Source organism: Poecilia reticulata, linkage group LG4, assembly GCF_000633615.1.
Source record: "Poecilia reticulata strain Guanapo linkage group LG4, Guppy_female_1.0+MT, whole genome shotgun sequence".
Lineage (NCBI taxonomy): Eukaryota > Metazoa > Chordata > Actinopteri > Cyprinodontiformes > Poeciliidae > Poecilia > Poecilia reticulata.
The window spans coordinates 12,583,337-12,599,968 of record NC_024334.1 but is presented as its reverse complement, the minus strand read 5'-3'; the positions used below and the strand labels follow the sequence as shown (position 1 = coordinate 12,599,968).

Below are 16,632 nucleotides of genomic sequence, written 5' to 3'. Positions count from 1 at the left end.
AAAAAGCTACAAATCTTCTGCCGTCTGTGTCGTAATCTCTCTGCACAGACAGAGATTACATTTATTTCACTTTTTTATGCAACATGTCTGAAGCTCAGTCAGATTGTGCTTTATTTCTTGTTTGCCCATCTTCCCATTAATTTACTAATTTATGAGGTGTCAGTTTGGCTGGATTTTATTTAGGTGTATCAGAGTAAAGAGGGTGAATATGAGATTTGTTTCTTTGAAAAAACCCATTGATAATCATGTATTATTTTCCTTCCACTTCCCGATTAAGCCCTGCTACATGATGGTCTACTTTAAGACACTAATAAAAAAGAGGGATATCATTGTGAAGTGACAAAATTACAGAGCAAACCCTAAACAAGTTTAAGGAGTTTAAATACTTTAGCAAGACTGAAAACCTCCATACTAAGAAAACTGAGCCACAGTTCATCACATGTGCTGGGTGTGTAGAGCCATCATCTTCAAGGCATTTCTCACATAAATGCCCTGAGAACCTGTTGACCGACTCATCAAACCACCTGGCATCATGCGGTATCTGCCACCTAATGGCTGTGAAATGTGACCTCATCTTAATACTTTAAGGCATCTGACTGTTTTGCAGTGACAACTGAGCCATTTTTTCAGTCTAATAGGTCCTTATAGAAGCAGATAAAAGCTGATTTTATTCAGAAAAGAATCCTTTAAATTGCAGTTTTCCTAAAAAATATAAACATCAAATTAACAGTCAGCTGTGGCTCGTTGTGTAACTATAGGTAGCATCTGTAATATTACATAATGTTCATTTGTTCAGTTTCCTTTATGTCACCTGGATGTTTTTGTCAGTCACTCTTGGTGCAGTAAGGAGTTCTCACCACAAGAGGGACTTACGGATGCATGGACATGGAGTTGATGACGAACAAAAAGGTAAAGAAAAATAGATCAGAAACAAACTTTGTTATAAATGTTGAAACGGAGAGACAACAATCCTGCAGAGCAATAAACTGTGGGAGGGGCAGAGCCCACAGACTCCGTGAAAACCCAAACAACTTGTGTTTAATTCCAGATATTTACTTTTGTTTGTTTTCACTGTGTTGAGGGCTCCATGGGAGCAATTTTTTCCGTGATGAATCTGAACTGGAGTCTCTGTGGAGTTCATTACAGTGGAAGAGCCAGTGCCCACCCCCACTGTTCGCTGGCCAAGAGGGAATTTGAGGATCCAGAGGGATGGGTTAGTTTGGGGTGGAGAGTACATGCAGGATGGGCTGCAGGGTGAGAGGGAGGCGGCAGCATGGAGCTAATGACCCGAAACAAACACTAGCAATTCAGCAATAATTAGGAGAAAGGCAGAAATAAAAGAAAATTAGTTTTGAGTTAAAAATTGATAGTTTTATGTCTATGCAGTTAAGGATGTTGTGTAATTGTGTGGGGTACCTTCGAGCAATCAGTATCATACCTATGCTGCACACATCATACACTCACTTAATTTAGATACAACATAAACACCTCAGATTTGACCTTTAACCTATAAGAAAAGCTTTTCTGAGCCTCCTCCAGACATTCTACCTGGACTTTATCTTTCATATCGAGTCAAAACAAATGATGCAAATGATGCAGGTGGCAACATGAGATTCATTTGGTGAGATCAGTGTTACGAAACCACACAAAAAACAGCATTCTCAGAAAACTTTGCATTTTACATTCTTATCACTCATTTCAGCAGCTTGTATCAGGGATCTTGTTCTTTTGGTCATGATCTATGTCTAACGGCCAAAGGTGAAGTGCATAACATAAATCAGAAAAGTAGAGAGCTTTGCTTTTTGGCTCAGTTATTTCTTGAACACAACAGACCAGCAGCAGCATTGAATTTACTGCAGACCAATTAATCTGTCCATGTCCCATTCCATTCCAACATCCCTGGTAAATGAGAAACCGAGATATTTAAACAAAGTAAAATGATACGTTAACACTGTGGAATACCTCACACATCCACCAGGGGTGTTCAAGAAAAGTTTCACTCTAGGATAGCGGTTCTCAACGTGGGCAGTACCGCTCCCCAGGGGGCGTTCAAAGGACGGCAGGGGGCGCTGGCGGACATTTTTACAAAAGGGGGGCGCTGGGATGCCTTTGGGGGGCGTTTGGTCGAAGGTAAACTTTACACCTTAAATCCACAACAATACCAGTTTAGACTTTGAGCAACTTGGTAAAACTGTATTGTGTAACATTAAATCATGCTTGGCTGCAACTGTATCGATGGCAGCTCTTCTATTCAGTGTTGGTAGCTTCATGGCGCAGCTCCGCTCCGCATCAGTTCAGCGTTACACCAGCTGATGATGCTGCTGTGATACACTTTGTCTGGTATTTATATAGGCTACATATGTTTTGGCAGTTCTGTGATCATGTCAAAGCAGCAATTTATATTAAAAAAGTTTTTATTTCCCTTTGAAAGCTGCCCGCTTCCATGGAAGGACAACAGAAGATCGCTCTTAAAAACATGTAATTACTAAAATCACGACTTTGTATCCCTCTGAAAAATAAACCCATTTAAATAAAGAAATAAAGAAATCCCTCCATGGGTGATACCACGATAGAGAGCGTTGATTTTATAGCGTTAACACCGGTGCTGTAAGTGGTCCGGTATGAAACGGTGGTGATAGAACAACACAGCACTTTTAAATTTCAATAATCAGAATGCGGAAATTGTTTCCGCTGTTTTAAAAGGTTTATGGCAGTCTGCCTTTTCCCCATCGATGTTTCCCGACCGCCCTGCACCTTAGGGGGTTAAAAAAAAACAAACGCCGCGCACATTGCGCAAAACTCTGAAACATGAGAAGCGGGCAAAACGGAGCGAAGAACTAGATGTGAATTATAAACAGAGAATCCGACACTGAACAATGAAAAATCAGCACATGATGTGAAACACATGACGATTAGGAGGCGCAGCAGGTGATGAGTGAAGATTACTGATGGTCAATAAATGATAAAATAAATCTAGCAACAGGAAAGAAACTAAAGTGGACATAGCAATATACCAAGAGAGGATAATACTAATCAAAGAAAACTAAATGGAAAAGAATGAAGAACAAAATGCAAGAATAAACTAAGAAACTAAAGTAAATACAGAGGAATAAACTGGTATGGCAAGACCTTTCCAGCAATAATTAATACAGAGACTGTATGGCAAGAATAAACAGACACTATTTCAGATAAAAGGTAAAATAATATTGTTGAAGTGCCATGGGCATTGGCACAACTACACATTATTCAGATGGATGCGAAAACATAAATCGGCGCCCCCCACGAAGGAGCGTAGAAACATACGCTCGCCTCCCCCCTAGACCCCCTCCTCCAGACGCCGATACGTTTAGGAAGTGTACGGGAAAACATAATCAAAACATCTACAATAATGATAGCAACATTAATAATAAAATAATTGTCAGTACAAGTAGCCTACAAATTCTTTGGTGGGGGGCGGTGAGGGACCTGGATTAGGGCTAGGGGGCCGCTGGCCCGAAAAAGGTTGAGAAACACTGCTCTAGGACATGATTTCAAAAAGTACCGTTGTGAGATTCAGGTCAATGGTGTTGTGATAGTAAGTGCAATGAAAACGTTATGGTTTATGTGAAGAGCAGCTATGTGCAAACGGGGCCTAAAGCTACTGCAGACTGCTGCTACCTACTATCCGGGTTGCTAGCATGAACATTCGATTGGGCTTTATGGCCCATAAACAGGAGCCACCATGAGTTCAGTTTGGAGAATCAAATCAAAGTTTTATTAGTGAGTAAAGCTGGAAGCTCACATGAGCCAGGCCCATTCGAAAATGAATTTTCATCATGAAGGAACTAGAATTTTAAACTAGTTTCTGTCGCCTTCCCTTGCTAACTGCCTGCTGGTTTCGTTCTACATCTTTAACTCTAACCAATAGTTCTTGCGCGCATTTGTGGTTTGTAAAAAAGATGCTGTGAGAAAACCACAAAAAAACTTGTGAACGCTACTGAGAGTCTTTATTTGCTTGTTTTTTTTAGTTTGCTCTTAAACAGGACCGGTCACTTTCCAACAGTTAGCTTGACTTCTACAAAATAATTATTTATTTGATGGAGGCTACAAAAGAAAGACAAAAAAATATGCATAAGAAATACAAAGTAAAAACTGTAGGAAACCTTTCATCTGAATGCTATATTTTGCAGCAAAACCAAAACCTGCTCACAGAGAGAAAGGTCTTTATATTTCCTCGCTCTTTAATGTGAAGAATAATGCAGATAGGAAGTACTCTGAGAAGGTAGATACCCCACAGGAAGCGGATGGAGTTGTTTTTCTAACACATATCTTTGTAAAGACATGACATACTAATACATTTGAGTCCTATAATTGTTGGTTGATTATCTGATCTGTACAGGTCAGCCTCAGAATTAGTTTTATTTCATGGCAAGTAAAATGTGCAACTCATTGGGTAAGGAGGAGTTTAAGTCTAATGTAGAAATGTAAGGATTAAGGAACACGTTCTCTCAGTTTTTCTAACATTCACATTCTGTGCCAAGAGAAACTGAATAATGTTTTTTTTCTTCTGCACAGCTGTGTCCAACTTTAGGAGATAATTTTGTATAAGTCCATAAATCTTTGAAATTTTGAAGGTCTGAAATCACTGAATTGGATTTCAATTATTATAGAATAGAATGATAGTTTATGAATCAAAATTTACATTTCTTGCAAGAAAGCATGAGAAACTATGTTTGTCATTTAGGCTTCTTCTGGGCCTAATAGTGTATTTATCTTCAGATGAACAAGAAGAGTCAAACTCAGATAAAACATATATAAAAAGAGAAGAACGCTAAATGCAATAAATATATGAAACTTCCATAATGAAGTCAGTATGACTTCATACACATTAACTTTATAGTGGAAGTTAATGTACAGGTCCTTCTAAAAAAATTAGCATATTGTGATTAAGTTCATTATTTTCCATAATGTAATGATAAAAATTTAACTGTCGTATATTTTAGACTCATTGCACACCAACTGAAATATTTCAGGTCTTTTATTGTTTTAATACTGTTGATTTTGGCATACAGCTCATGAAAACCCAAAATCCCTGTCTCAAAAAATGTGCATATTTCATCCGACCAATAAAAGAAATGTGTTTTAATACCAAAAAAGTCAAACTTCAAATAATACTCAATACTTGGTCAGGAATCATTTTGCAGCCTTCAATGCGGCATGGAGGCAATCAGCCTGTGGCACTGCTGAGGTGTTAATGGAGGCCCAGGATGCTTCGATAGCCTTAAGCTCATCCAGAGTGTTGGGTCTTGCGTCTCTCAACTTTCTCTTCACAATATCCCACAGATTCTCTATGGGGTTCAGGTCAGGAGAGTTGGCAGGCCAATTGAGCACAGTAATACCATGGTCAGTAATACCTTTACCAGTGGTTTTGGCACTGTGAGCAGGTGCCAGGTTGTGCTGAAAAATTAAATCTTCATCTCCGTAAAGCTTTTCAGCAGATGGAAGCATGAAGTGCTCCAAAACCTCCTGATAGCTGCTGCATTGACCCTGCCCTTGATAAAACACAGTGGACCAACACCAGCAGCTGACATGGCTCCCCAGACCATCACTGACTGTGGGTACTTGACACTGGACTTCTGGCCTTTTGGCATTTCCTTCTCCCCAGTCTTCCTCCAGACTCTGGCACCTTGATTTCCGAATGACATGCAAAATTTGCTTTCATCCGAAAAAAGTACTTTGGACCACTGAGCAACCATCCAGTGCTGCTTCTCTGTAGCCCAGGTCAGACACTTCTGCCGCTGGTTCTGGTTCAACAGTGGCTTGACCTTTGACCTGGGGAATGCAGCACCTGTAGCCCATTTCCTGCACATGCCTGTGCACGGTGGCTCTGGATGTTTCTACTCCTGACTCAGTCCACTGCTTCCCCAGGTCCCCCAAGGTCTGGAATCAGCCCTTCTCCACAATCTTCCTCAGGGTCCAGTCACCTCTTCTCGTTGTGCAGAGTTTTCTGCCACACGTTTTCCTTCCCACTGAGGTACCTTGATACAGCACTCTGGGAACAGCCTATTCATTCAGAAATTTCTTCCTGTGTCTCACCCTCTTGCTTGAGGGTGTCAATGATGGCCTTCTGGACAGCAGTCAGGTCAGCAGTCTTACCCATGATKRCGGTTTTGAGTAATGAACCAGGCTGGGAGTTTTTAAAAGCCTCAGGAATCTTTTGCAGGTGTTTAGAGTTACKTTGTTGATTCAGATGATTAGGTTAACTGCTCGTTCAGAGAACCTTTTCATGATATGCTAATTTTTTGAGACAGGGATTTTGGGTTTTCATGAGCTGTATGCCAAAATCATCAGTATTAAAACAATAAAAGACCTGAAATATTTCAGTTGGTGAGCAATGAATCTAAAATATATGACAGTTTAATTTTTATCAKTACATTATGGAMAATAATGAACTTTATCACAATATGCTAATTTTTTGAGAAGGACCTGTATGTCATGATTTGTGGGTGATGGTGGTGAGAGTGAACGCAGGCGAGCCCAGATTGTGATGATGATGATGATGAAGATTTAAGAGAAGCTCAACACAGTCCAAGTCAGGCAGCAAGGCAGGAACATTTAGCACACAGCTAATAACCGGTAGCAACTGACGACACRAAAGTGAGACACAAGAGCTTAGCAAACAAGGACTCTACAGTTATACTGGAAAGCAGACAGACTGACATACGACGATGTTAGACAACTACACACAACAATGATCCGACAAGGAACACAGACAAGAGGAGGGACTAAATACACGGGAGGGTCATCACAGGAACTAGAAACAGCTGGGCACAATCAACAGGGGAGACAGGACAACACAGAGACCATCAGGAACTAAACACAGAAAAACCTCAAAATAAATATACAAAGGACTCAAATCGCCACAGTATAGTTCATAGGGCTTCTTATCCGCTCTAATTCCTATACAACATGTAGAACTGACATAAAACACCAGTAACAAATTAAACAGACCATAAACAGTTTTATGACAACAAATGGAAAAATAAATGACTACTTAAAATTACTGCCAAAAATGAATGTGCAATGACAGGAGTAAATTCACATCATGTTTTAAAAGATATGTTTATAAAAGTTCTGCAGTTTGACTATATGGCAATTTAATGTCATGTTTTTCTAGAGCACTTTGAGAAGGAGCTTCTCTGAACATCTCTCTTATCAGCTTATCTTTGCTAAATATAAAAACTTGTCAAATCAGAACTTCCTCATCACACCAAGTTTCCAGTTATATGGACCATGACAGCTGCAGTAATGAAACTGTCATAGCTTTGTATGCTTCTCAACATGCAAAACTAAAACTTGTTCTAAAAAAGTTTAATTACTTTGTTGTCTGAACATAAGATGATATTTACTGCTTCAACTTTAATGTTTTCTAGAATGATTGTAAGTGTTGAACAGAATGAATGAAGCGATATTTATTCCAGATGTGTCTATCATTACCCTGGGTTGGTGCACTAGAGCAACTACAACTGAATGCAAACGATTTGATAAAAATATGAAGCTTGATTTGTCCACATTGTGGAGAAAATATTGGCTCACGTCTGTTTAAATGACCTTCATCAAGATAATATCGTGTTTGCTGTAGCATAGGCTTCTCTTCTGCACTGACAATAGTTGGACCCRATTTAACATTAATGGGGTCAATTAAAGTTTTGTTTTGTGTTGTTGGAGTTGTTACTGTTTGACTGTATTACCTTTGCTTTATGAAATCAAGTATACAATTGGAAATCAGTAACATGTTGTGGTCAAGAGATTGTATATTAAAAATTATGACTTCTAAGTTACCGCAGTCTACACAGAGAATGTTACAGGCAGTGCTATGTTTGTGAAGGAAGCTAACATCATGCAATCAGAAGGTTGTGGGTTCGATTCCAGTTTACCTCTGTCAAATTGAGGGCAAGGCACTTAACATCATACATCAATACTGATAGGATATTGATGTATGATGTGTTAGTGAGTCTGAATGGATGATTGCAGCTCTATTAAGAAGTGTTTTGAGCTGTCAGTTTATATAGAAAAGCTCTATATGAATTCAGTCCATTTAAGACACAATGTCTTCCATCATAAATACATAAGATTTTACTCTGGATTTTTTTCTTCTCAAAACCAAAGCTGTCAAATCTTTTTTTTCCCTTTTCTGTAATTCAAATAGAAAACAAGTGTTTTTCTGCAACCTGCTAGATTAGATTAGATGAGAGGGATGAGAAAACAAAGAAAAAACCTTTAGCAGAGCAGGATTGTGGTTAAGTGTCTGATAGTCGACAGTTTTCTTTCATACAAGTTTGGGTTCATCTTTATATTGTGATTCTAAACCTCTTATTAACTTCCTCTTTCTATATAAGGAAGCTCCTTCTGCATTAATATCCACTTATCACCTTAATTTATACATTCAAACACCAAGTCCTGAACATGTCGGGTCTCCACTCTGCCCTTCTCCTCCTCTCCTGTGCTGGGATGATCTACCTAGATGACTGTAAGTACAACCATTGTAATGTTTTCCAGAGCAGAGGGGGGTTATCTTTTTTGATTAATATGTGCAACTTCTACACACGCAAAGAGCAGATTTTACAGATTAAAACGTCCAGGCCACCACAGCAAGTCTGAAAAGTTGTGCTGATAATGCTAAATATATTTGGGAAAGTCTGAAAACAAAAAGCCAAAAAAAAGTGACATATATAGGAAACTTAAGATAAACATGATTCTATAATTGACTCTTATGTTTGATTTTTCAGCTCTTTAAATTCAAAGAAATGTTTTTGTTCCCAGCAGTTTTTCATCAAAGAATCTTCCTAATAAAAATAATAAAACATTATTTATTTTTTGCTCATGCTTTACCATTTTTGCCACTCTTTGTGTCTAGCTTGTATATGAACGATGCTGTTAAATAAACCTGCTTTACCCTATTGTAATGTAGATGTAGAGGTTTAACCATTACAACATTTAGTTTGAGATGAGATAATTAGAAACCTATTTTTAATGAGTTTTTAATCCAGATGCTAGGTTGGTTCATTAATAGTTTCAAGAGTTTTCTTTTTTTCAGTGAATCTGCATCATGACATTAACTTTAGGTTTAACTCCACAACAGTAACGCTGTTAATGTGGACATTGTGTAAGTATTTAAATCCAATAATGTTTTTCTAAATGAGCATCTCTTATTTATTTTATCTAGATAGCAGGATAGCAGGGTTTCCCCCAGAAAACTTGCTAAGCCTGGTGGTCGGACCGCTGAGGTGGTCCACTGTGTTTTTGTATTAAAAATGTTAAGTAGACAGGAAAAGTAAAAATATTACAAGGTATACGTTACTGGAAAACATCGCCAGCGAAATGCTATTTAAACCCACAACTAGTCTTAAAAACAAGTAATCAAAAAACATAATTAAAATGAATATCAATTATTTGCACTTCTGTTTAATCCAAATTAAGTCAGCGGCTCCATCAGGCCCCCCCATTAATTTGATTTAATGGTTTCAGCATATATAAATTAAAATATTTTAAATTGTTTGACATTCAATGTATGACTTTAAGGAGCTGGCAAGTTTACTTTGTCAAAGTTCAAAGAACAATATTCATAGTTAGATTGTTTTGTTGCCCTAGCTACAATCTGATGCTGTGAGTTTTAATCTTTAAGTTTGAGTTCTGTTTGTTCACAAATACAATTTAGTAAACTGCAATTATAACTGAGTGTTTTTAGGTTGGCCAATTAAACTGCTCCCCCTCTCTCGGATTAATTCAATGCTGCTAATGTGGCTTTAGTAGCTCTTTCATTTCATGTCTGTTGAGTTTTTAATAAGCGTCACAGAAACTATTCTGGTTGGTCGAGTTTATGGGACAAGTTTCTCAGATCTCCGCGCGGCCGTGCACATTAACTCTGTTTGACTAAGTGGACAAAGCATTTGATACGGTTTGATGCATCGTGTAAACGGAAAAATAGTACTAAAAATAATAATATAATAATATAAAATCAGCGTGATGCGTTACAGAGAGCTGAACCTGCATGATCAAGTTAGTGGTTTGTTAACCACTAACTCTCCGGCTGACCGGGAACACATAGATGAACTTTACAGGGAAGACAGAGGGCTGGGCAGCGTGTTGAAATTAAAGAATCACACAAAATTCTTTGTTCACAAATATAAATCATTCTCACCACTCGCTCAACGCACCTCTGAAAGCGCGACTACAAGTTATTCCTGCAGTTCGCGTAGAGCAGTGCAACCAGAGCTAACCAGAGTGGTGTTTAAAGTCCTACCTTGAGCAAAAACTTTGGAAAAAATCATAATTCCTCGAAGGGGGTGGATGTAAATATCCATAAAGTGTATGGGTAGCCTGTGTTCAGTTTGAGTGAAAGGGATCCGAGCTGAGGTTAACTTAATCCAGCTACTGCAGCGCACGAGGCAACGCGCAGAGGCCAGCAGTGTGATTGGTCCGACTTTAAATGCATAAACTATAAACCTATCTTCTATAAACATATCTTTTAGGAATAAATCTGCTCTGCCAGTGAAGCGCTCAGAGCAACTGAGACGCTTGCAATCCGGCTTTTAATAAAAAGAGCGATTTTTTTTCTTTTTTAAATTATTATTATTTTCCTAAAAACATAAACCAGAAAGGCTTAGCCTGGCGGTGGTGCTAGTAGAGCAGGGCTGGCCGCCAGGCCTTTCCTCTAAATGATCTTCTTCATCTAGAATATGCTGCAGCATCTTTGTGCTCTTCACTCACCACAGACCTCTACCTCTACGTTCTCTGTTGTTTGGTGAATCCTGAATGCATTTCTGACATGTCTGCACTGTTTGTCGGCTAACCACAGCACTGCACATCAAGTCAATTCACACAGTCAAGACATGTTTTTACAYATAAATAGAAATTAACAGTCCTAATAACTGACAGTTGCTCTGTTTGATCCAATAACATTTGCATAATAAAGTCATTCACCTGGTTTTATTTATTTTTCTTAACTACGAAGCAAAAATACAACAATGCAAAAATTCACAAATATCTGCAAACCCAGAACAAACTAAGATTTATTAGGACAATTTTTAGAGCTGTGTGGTCTAGGTGTGTGGTTTTCTACTTTTCCTGCTCTATGCTTTGCAACACAAAAGCTAAAMGTTTGATTCTGCAGCTCAGACCGGCTCCCCGGTGCTGATGGATTAAAGCATTTTGCATTAGTTGTGTTACTAAGACAGTTGATGCTCCTGGATATGGCAGGTCTGAGTGGAGTTATCTTGCTGATATGGGCTGTAAATGCTCTTGTCCTGGGTAAGTCATATTTAACTGTAACAAAATGAACACATTTATAAATGACTCAGGCAAAAAAATGTGGGTTGCATGAATAAACAACACGAATTCTAGTGAGGTTATAAAATTAAAGAAAGTTGCAATGTTAGGGAATGTAAAATAAAAGTTTTAAAACTTCTGTATTTAGAATATTATTAATATTTAAAAATTGAATAATTTGTATTATTGTCAGTTCTCTTTAATACATTTGTTCTATATTTTCTGTGAGGTTTTAAAAATAACAATTTCATCAGACTTGGACACAACTTTGCTCGTACAAAAAAGTTTACATAACTGAGCCAAATTAATATCGCAGTTCAGAAATACTTTTGTGTAGAATCACTACAGCTGACAGCTACAATACTTTCACTGGAAACAAAAACATATTTTGTTCATGAATGAAATATTATACATATTTTAGCAGCATTTTTTAAAATTCACATGGACTAGACTTTTACTAATGCATGTATAAAGTGAGACCAGAATATTTTAGTTTCAAATTTCAACTTGTTAAATGTCTTGCTCTTGTTTTCTATCAGCTGAATGTGAGCATCAGATGCTTTTTTTCTGGGTTTTCTTGTGTGGATTAAATATTAATCCATCTCTAAAAGTGCTTTGATCAAAGCTTGAAATATTATTGTTTGTAAAATTTAAGTAAAGTTTTATCATTGACTAGACTTTAAATGTTGAACTTCAGCTTTACTGAGAATAAAGCAGCAGAGACCAAAATACTTTCAGTTTAAAATTCTTAAAATATTTTTTTTCAGTTTTTATTTTTTTTAATGCTTCTGTAATGATTTCCAACAGTTGAACCTAACACACTTCCAAAGTGAGTATGAAGGTCACATTTACATTTTATTCTAACAGTTTGAGATCAAAAGTTATTAAGTTTTTATCTCACACCATGAATTTTGTATTAATGGTGTAAAGTTATGGAACAAGTTCAATGAGGAGTTAAAACAAAGTCATAATTTAATACAATTTAAAAGGAAATACAAGGAGGTAATTTTCACAACATATAGAAATATGAGTGAGAGTTATCATAATTGCATATGTAATTTGAGGCTAACGCACATGAGTGTGTGTAGGTATGGATGTGTGAATGCATATATTTAGACATATCTAAACCCAGATAAAATGGGACATTAATTAACCTATGTTTATTTTTTTATTTGATTTATTAATGAAGGTCCATCTGAAAACACGTTATGAGTTTATGAAGTAGGAGTTCATAAGTTCCTTACTTCTTCCTGCTCCTTTTTGAGCATGTCAAGATTACTGCGGTACAAAAATCTGTGACTTTTGCATTCCTTCTTCATGTGTGGGATTTTATATTTCTATCATGTTCAAAATAATAATAATAAAAAAAAAACAATAACAAAGTTTAGTTTTGTTTAAAGTAAAAATGTGAAACTGTTGCTCTAAATAATTTTACTTTTATTTTTTCAGGTCAAGATGACCAATGTAAGTAATGATTCATATTTAGCCAAAGTACAATTTAATTAATTAAATATGTATTTATTCATTAAATATAAATGTTTAATTCCTGAAAGCCACCAGCTTTGCTTCATGTTGCCCAAACCTTTAAAGCTGCTCAGTCTTCCTACAATGTCTTCATATACAACCACCAGATTCAGGGACAGCGGCGGTTCTAGACCAACTTACCTGGGGTGTCAGTGTTTTCTCATGGGGTGCAGAACAAAAGAGCAATAACAAAAAAATCAAGGCAATATTTAATTGTGTAATATTACATAGAGCTAAAGAGTGTCTTGTTGCAAGAATTAAAAATGCTAACAGTAGTGAGTTTAAAGAATAACAGGGTGATGCAGTGTTAAGGAATGTAAATAAAAGTTTTAAAACAACTTTTGTCTTTAAAGTATGTATTGCAACATAATAGTTTTAATGCTTCCACTGTAAATGAAAAAAAGTATTCATAATTAAAATATTACATTTGAGCATTTATTTATTCACTCAATTCAGAATTTTAGGTAAAAATTATTAACATAGCTGAATCCCTCACAGATCCAAAGTGTGAGTATTAAATTGAGGTTATGAATGAGTGTTTTTAATTGTGCTTTTTTATGGGTTTTCTTGTTGGGATCAGAAATTATTTTTACATTTTAACAGTGTGAGATAAAATGTCCAAAAATTTGGTTTTGCAAAAATTTGGTTTTGCACCCTCCAAACCTCCCACCAATATCAAACCCACACCCACCTCTTTATCCACCACCTTAAATCCTCCAAGCTCTTCAACCAAAACAGCTGGTAATGTATTCAGTTTAGTCTACAGTTTCAGGAGAGTTGTGTTAGTTTTTGAATGATATAGTTAGCTGTTATTTAATAAATATAGAAGGTAAGAAACTTAGTAGAATATTATTTCAGCCTGATGGTGACCTCAGCGTGCTCTAAAATCTGTAGCTAATAACTCACTTCCAAACACCTCAGATGAGACTCAAGCCAGCAACCATTCACCTCCTAAGGCAACCACCTCACCTGCAAGCATCCGTGGTTGTGTTTGGAGTGACTGGAGGTGAGGTGGAGTTCTGAGAAGATGATTGGTTGGTGGTTGGATTCTCATTTGAGATGCCACGACAGGTTGGAACTTTAAATCCTTAATTTGGGACTTTAACACATTTTTTAAGGATTAGATTTTGACAGACATTAGGTATGCTGAGATTCAAGAAACAGATAACAGGTAACTGTAATTTTAAGATGGCTTGAGAATGTATTTTAATTTTCTAATGTTCCCCTCTTGCTTTTAAACAGCTAAACCCCCGACAGATCCAGGGTGTGAGTATCAGATTTAAGGTTTCATTCTAACAGTTTGAGAAAAAAAAGTCCTTACAAGTTTGGCTTTGTTCAAATTAAAAATGCAAAACTGTTGCTTTACAGGTTCTTACAGTGTAAAACCGATCCAGTTTGGTTTCCAGATAAAGTTGGCATATTCTGCCCCTGGTAACTACACCATGAACTACACCATTGCTGAGAAGGAAAGTTCATTTGAAAGAAAAGCCACTTCTTTTCTCCACAATAAAACTTCAACTTGGGAAATCAAACCTCTGAAGCCGTGCACTGAATATGAGCTAAATGTCATATTAATTAACAATTATACCACAAAACTCTGTAACAACACTGAAAATAAAACTTCAACAACAATGGAAATGAGTGAGTAAAATACTCCATATTTCATATTCACTTTTATTGACTGAAATAAGGTTCTGTGTAGAACTGAGACAAATATTGTTTCTGTGTTTCAGCTCAAAGAGACATCACAAACATCTCCTGCCCTTCTGGATATTTCTGTTACCAAAGTGGTTGGAACATCAGCTCTTTACTATCAGGAAACAATGTTTCAGATGTGCAGTTCATCAATGGATCGTATCGTATCAAACCTGCTTATGAGAGCATTTGCTCAGAATTAGTTTTGGAGTTCCCACAAGAAAAATGCTCAAACATCACCTTTAACAAAACTGAAAATGTTCCTTTTGGTATGTACAAAAGCATATGAATTTTAAAATCACATTAAAATCACATTAATTTGGTATTTTTTCTCCTTCAGTCTTCATTGATGTAAACGACGTATTTCAGCCTGAACCCACTGAACTTCCTGCAGAGATAAAATCAAAATTACCTCCAAACTGTCAGGATCTCAGTGTTGTGTATAATTGTTCAGGTAAATAAAATTATAGGTGTGAATTTTTTAATATTTAGAGAAACTGCAGACACAGATTCTTCCTTAATAATATATTATAAATATTTGTTAAATATGTTTCCTCTGTAAATTAGTTCTGAATATTTAACAGCTGATCAGTGTTAATAGACAGCAGTCACTGCAGAAATGACTAAATGTTTGTGTCTCTTCAGGAATGAACAATAACTCTATTGACCCGTCTGACATGAAGCCGTTTACAGACTACAGCTGTACTGGTGACATCAAGAGCAAAAATGGCTCCATAATTAAAACACTTCCTCCTGTCCAGTTCAACGTTGACTGTGGTGAGTTGGTATTTACTGCATCTCAGTGGAAATAAGAAGCTTAAAATTATTATACTAATACAGCCTGGAAAGAAAAACAATATCAGGTATTTGATTCATTGTTGCTTCTTATTTTATTCCAACAGATTTTTCAATAAGCTTCCTGCAGAAAATTCCAACCAATACTTCCATTAAGCTGAACTGGGAACCAACGAGTAATGAATGTGGAGGTATCCTTGACCAACTGACGGAGCTCTCTTATAGCTGCAGCTGTCAGCAAGGCTGGAAACGTAAGTGAAATATGAAGATTTGCTTTTCTCTAGTATATTTACATCAAATAATGTTTAATGCATCTTGATTAGTGCAACCATTTCAAATTAACTTTAACTTATATATGCAAGATTTGTGAATTTGCAGTTTCTGTTTTTATACCAACAATGTGAGGAAATAAAGATCTGTAAAATAACCAGATGTGACTCTAAACTATCACTGACCTGGGGATTTTAATGGAAATATTTTCTTAACTTAATGTTTAACGTGAAAAACAAACATTTCTTTGATGTTAATAATAATTGTTGACATCATTGTAAAGATATTTCATTACAAGTTGTTTTTAAATCCATCACATAACAGATGAACATGATGCTATCAAAGGTGAAGTTGACCAAAGAACGTGTAACATCAACGGACTTGAACCATTCAAGGATTATACCTGTAAAGTCCATGTCATCTACAACAAGACAAGAATGTTTAAAGATACAATAGAGAACGTGAAAACTGGGCCTGGAAGTAAGTAACCAATAATCTTTTTTATTGTTTGATATTAATGCAGTCTACAAACACTAACTGCTTTAAATTAATTTAATAGAAACTTGATATTTGTTTATTTTATTTATTTGTTTTCATTTTTGTTTGGCTGTGGCTGTTTTCACTTAGGAAACTTTAACAATTTAAATAATGTATTTTTTTATTCAGAGGCACAAAATAAATCCCTGATCAGTAATTATTATTTTCAAACAATGTAAGTTTTATTGCTAACCAGCTGAACTAATATTGATTTGAAAATCATTATTCTTTCTTCAGGTTTTCTTCATTCATGCAAAAAATAAGTTACATTGTTTTAGTGATTGTTTTTAAAACTCAAAATCCATTAAAATTAAAGAAATGCTAAAACTAACGAGTTACAGATGAGGCTGTCTACATTGTTAGATTCAGACCATTGATACATATTCTTTCATTGTAAACTGTTGTGGAGAGAATAATAATAATAATAATAATAATAATAATAATAATAATAATAATAATAATAATAATAATAATAATAATAATAATAATAATAATAATAATAAT

At 36.1% G+C, this 16,632-nt stretch overlaps 1 protein-coding gene across 1 annotated transcript; it reads left to right on the top strand.

Moving 5' to 3' along the window:
• Positions 1-8,444: 8,444 nt before the first annotated feature.
• On the top strand, positions 8,445-16,079 carry LOC108166217 (uncharacterized). The gene is made up of 9 exons (XM_017304264.1): positions 8,445-8,509; positions 12,757-12,771; positions 14,074-14,097; positions 14,200-14,472; positions 14,565-14,795; positions 14,867-14,980; positions 15,172-15,303; positions 15,429-15,572; positions 15,916-16,079. Exons 1-9 carry the CDS (start codon positions 8,446-8,448, stop codon positions 16,077-16,079), a joined length of 1,161 nt encoding a protein of 386 aa, XP_017159753.1. The 5' UTR covers position 8,445.
• The last annotated feature ends 553 nt before the right edge of the window (positions 16,080-16,632 follow it).

Excerpts from the sequence above, each read along its gene's own strand:
- LOC108166217 (XM_017304264.1), top strand. The coding sequence starts at position 8,446 with ATGTCGGGTCTCCACTCTGCCCTTCTCCTCCTCTCCTGTGCTGGGATG. Across the intron at positions 14,796-14,866 it reads AACTGAAAATGTTCCTTTTG|TCTTCATTGATGTAAACGAC; the intron begins GTATGTACAAAA and ends TTTCTCCTTCAG. Across the intron at positions 15,304-15,428 it reads CCAGTTCAACGTTGACTGTG|ATTTTTCAATAAGCTTCCTG; the intron begins GTGAGTTGGTAT and ends TTATTCCAACAG.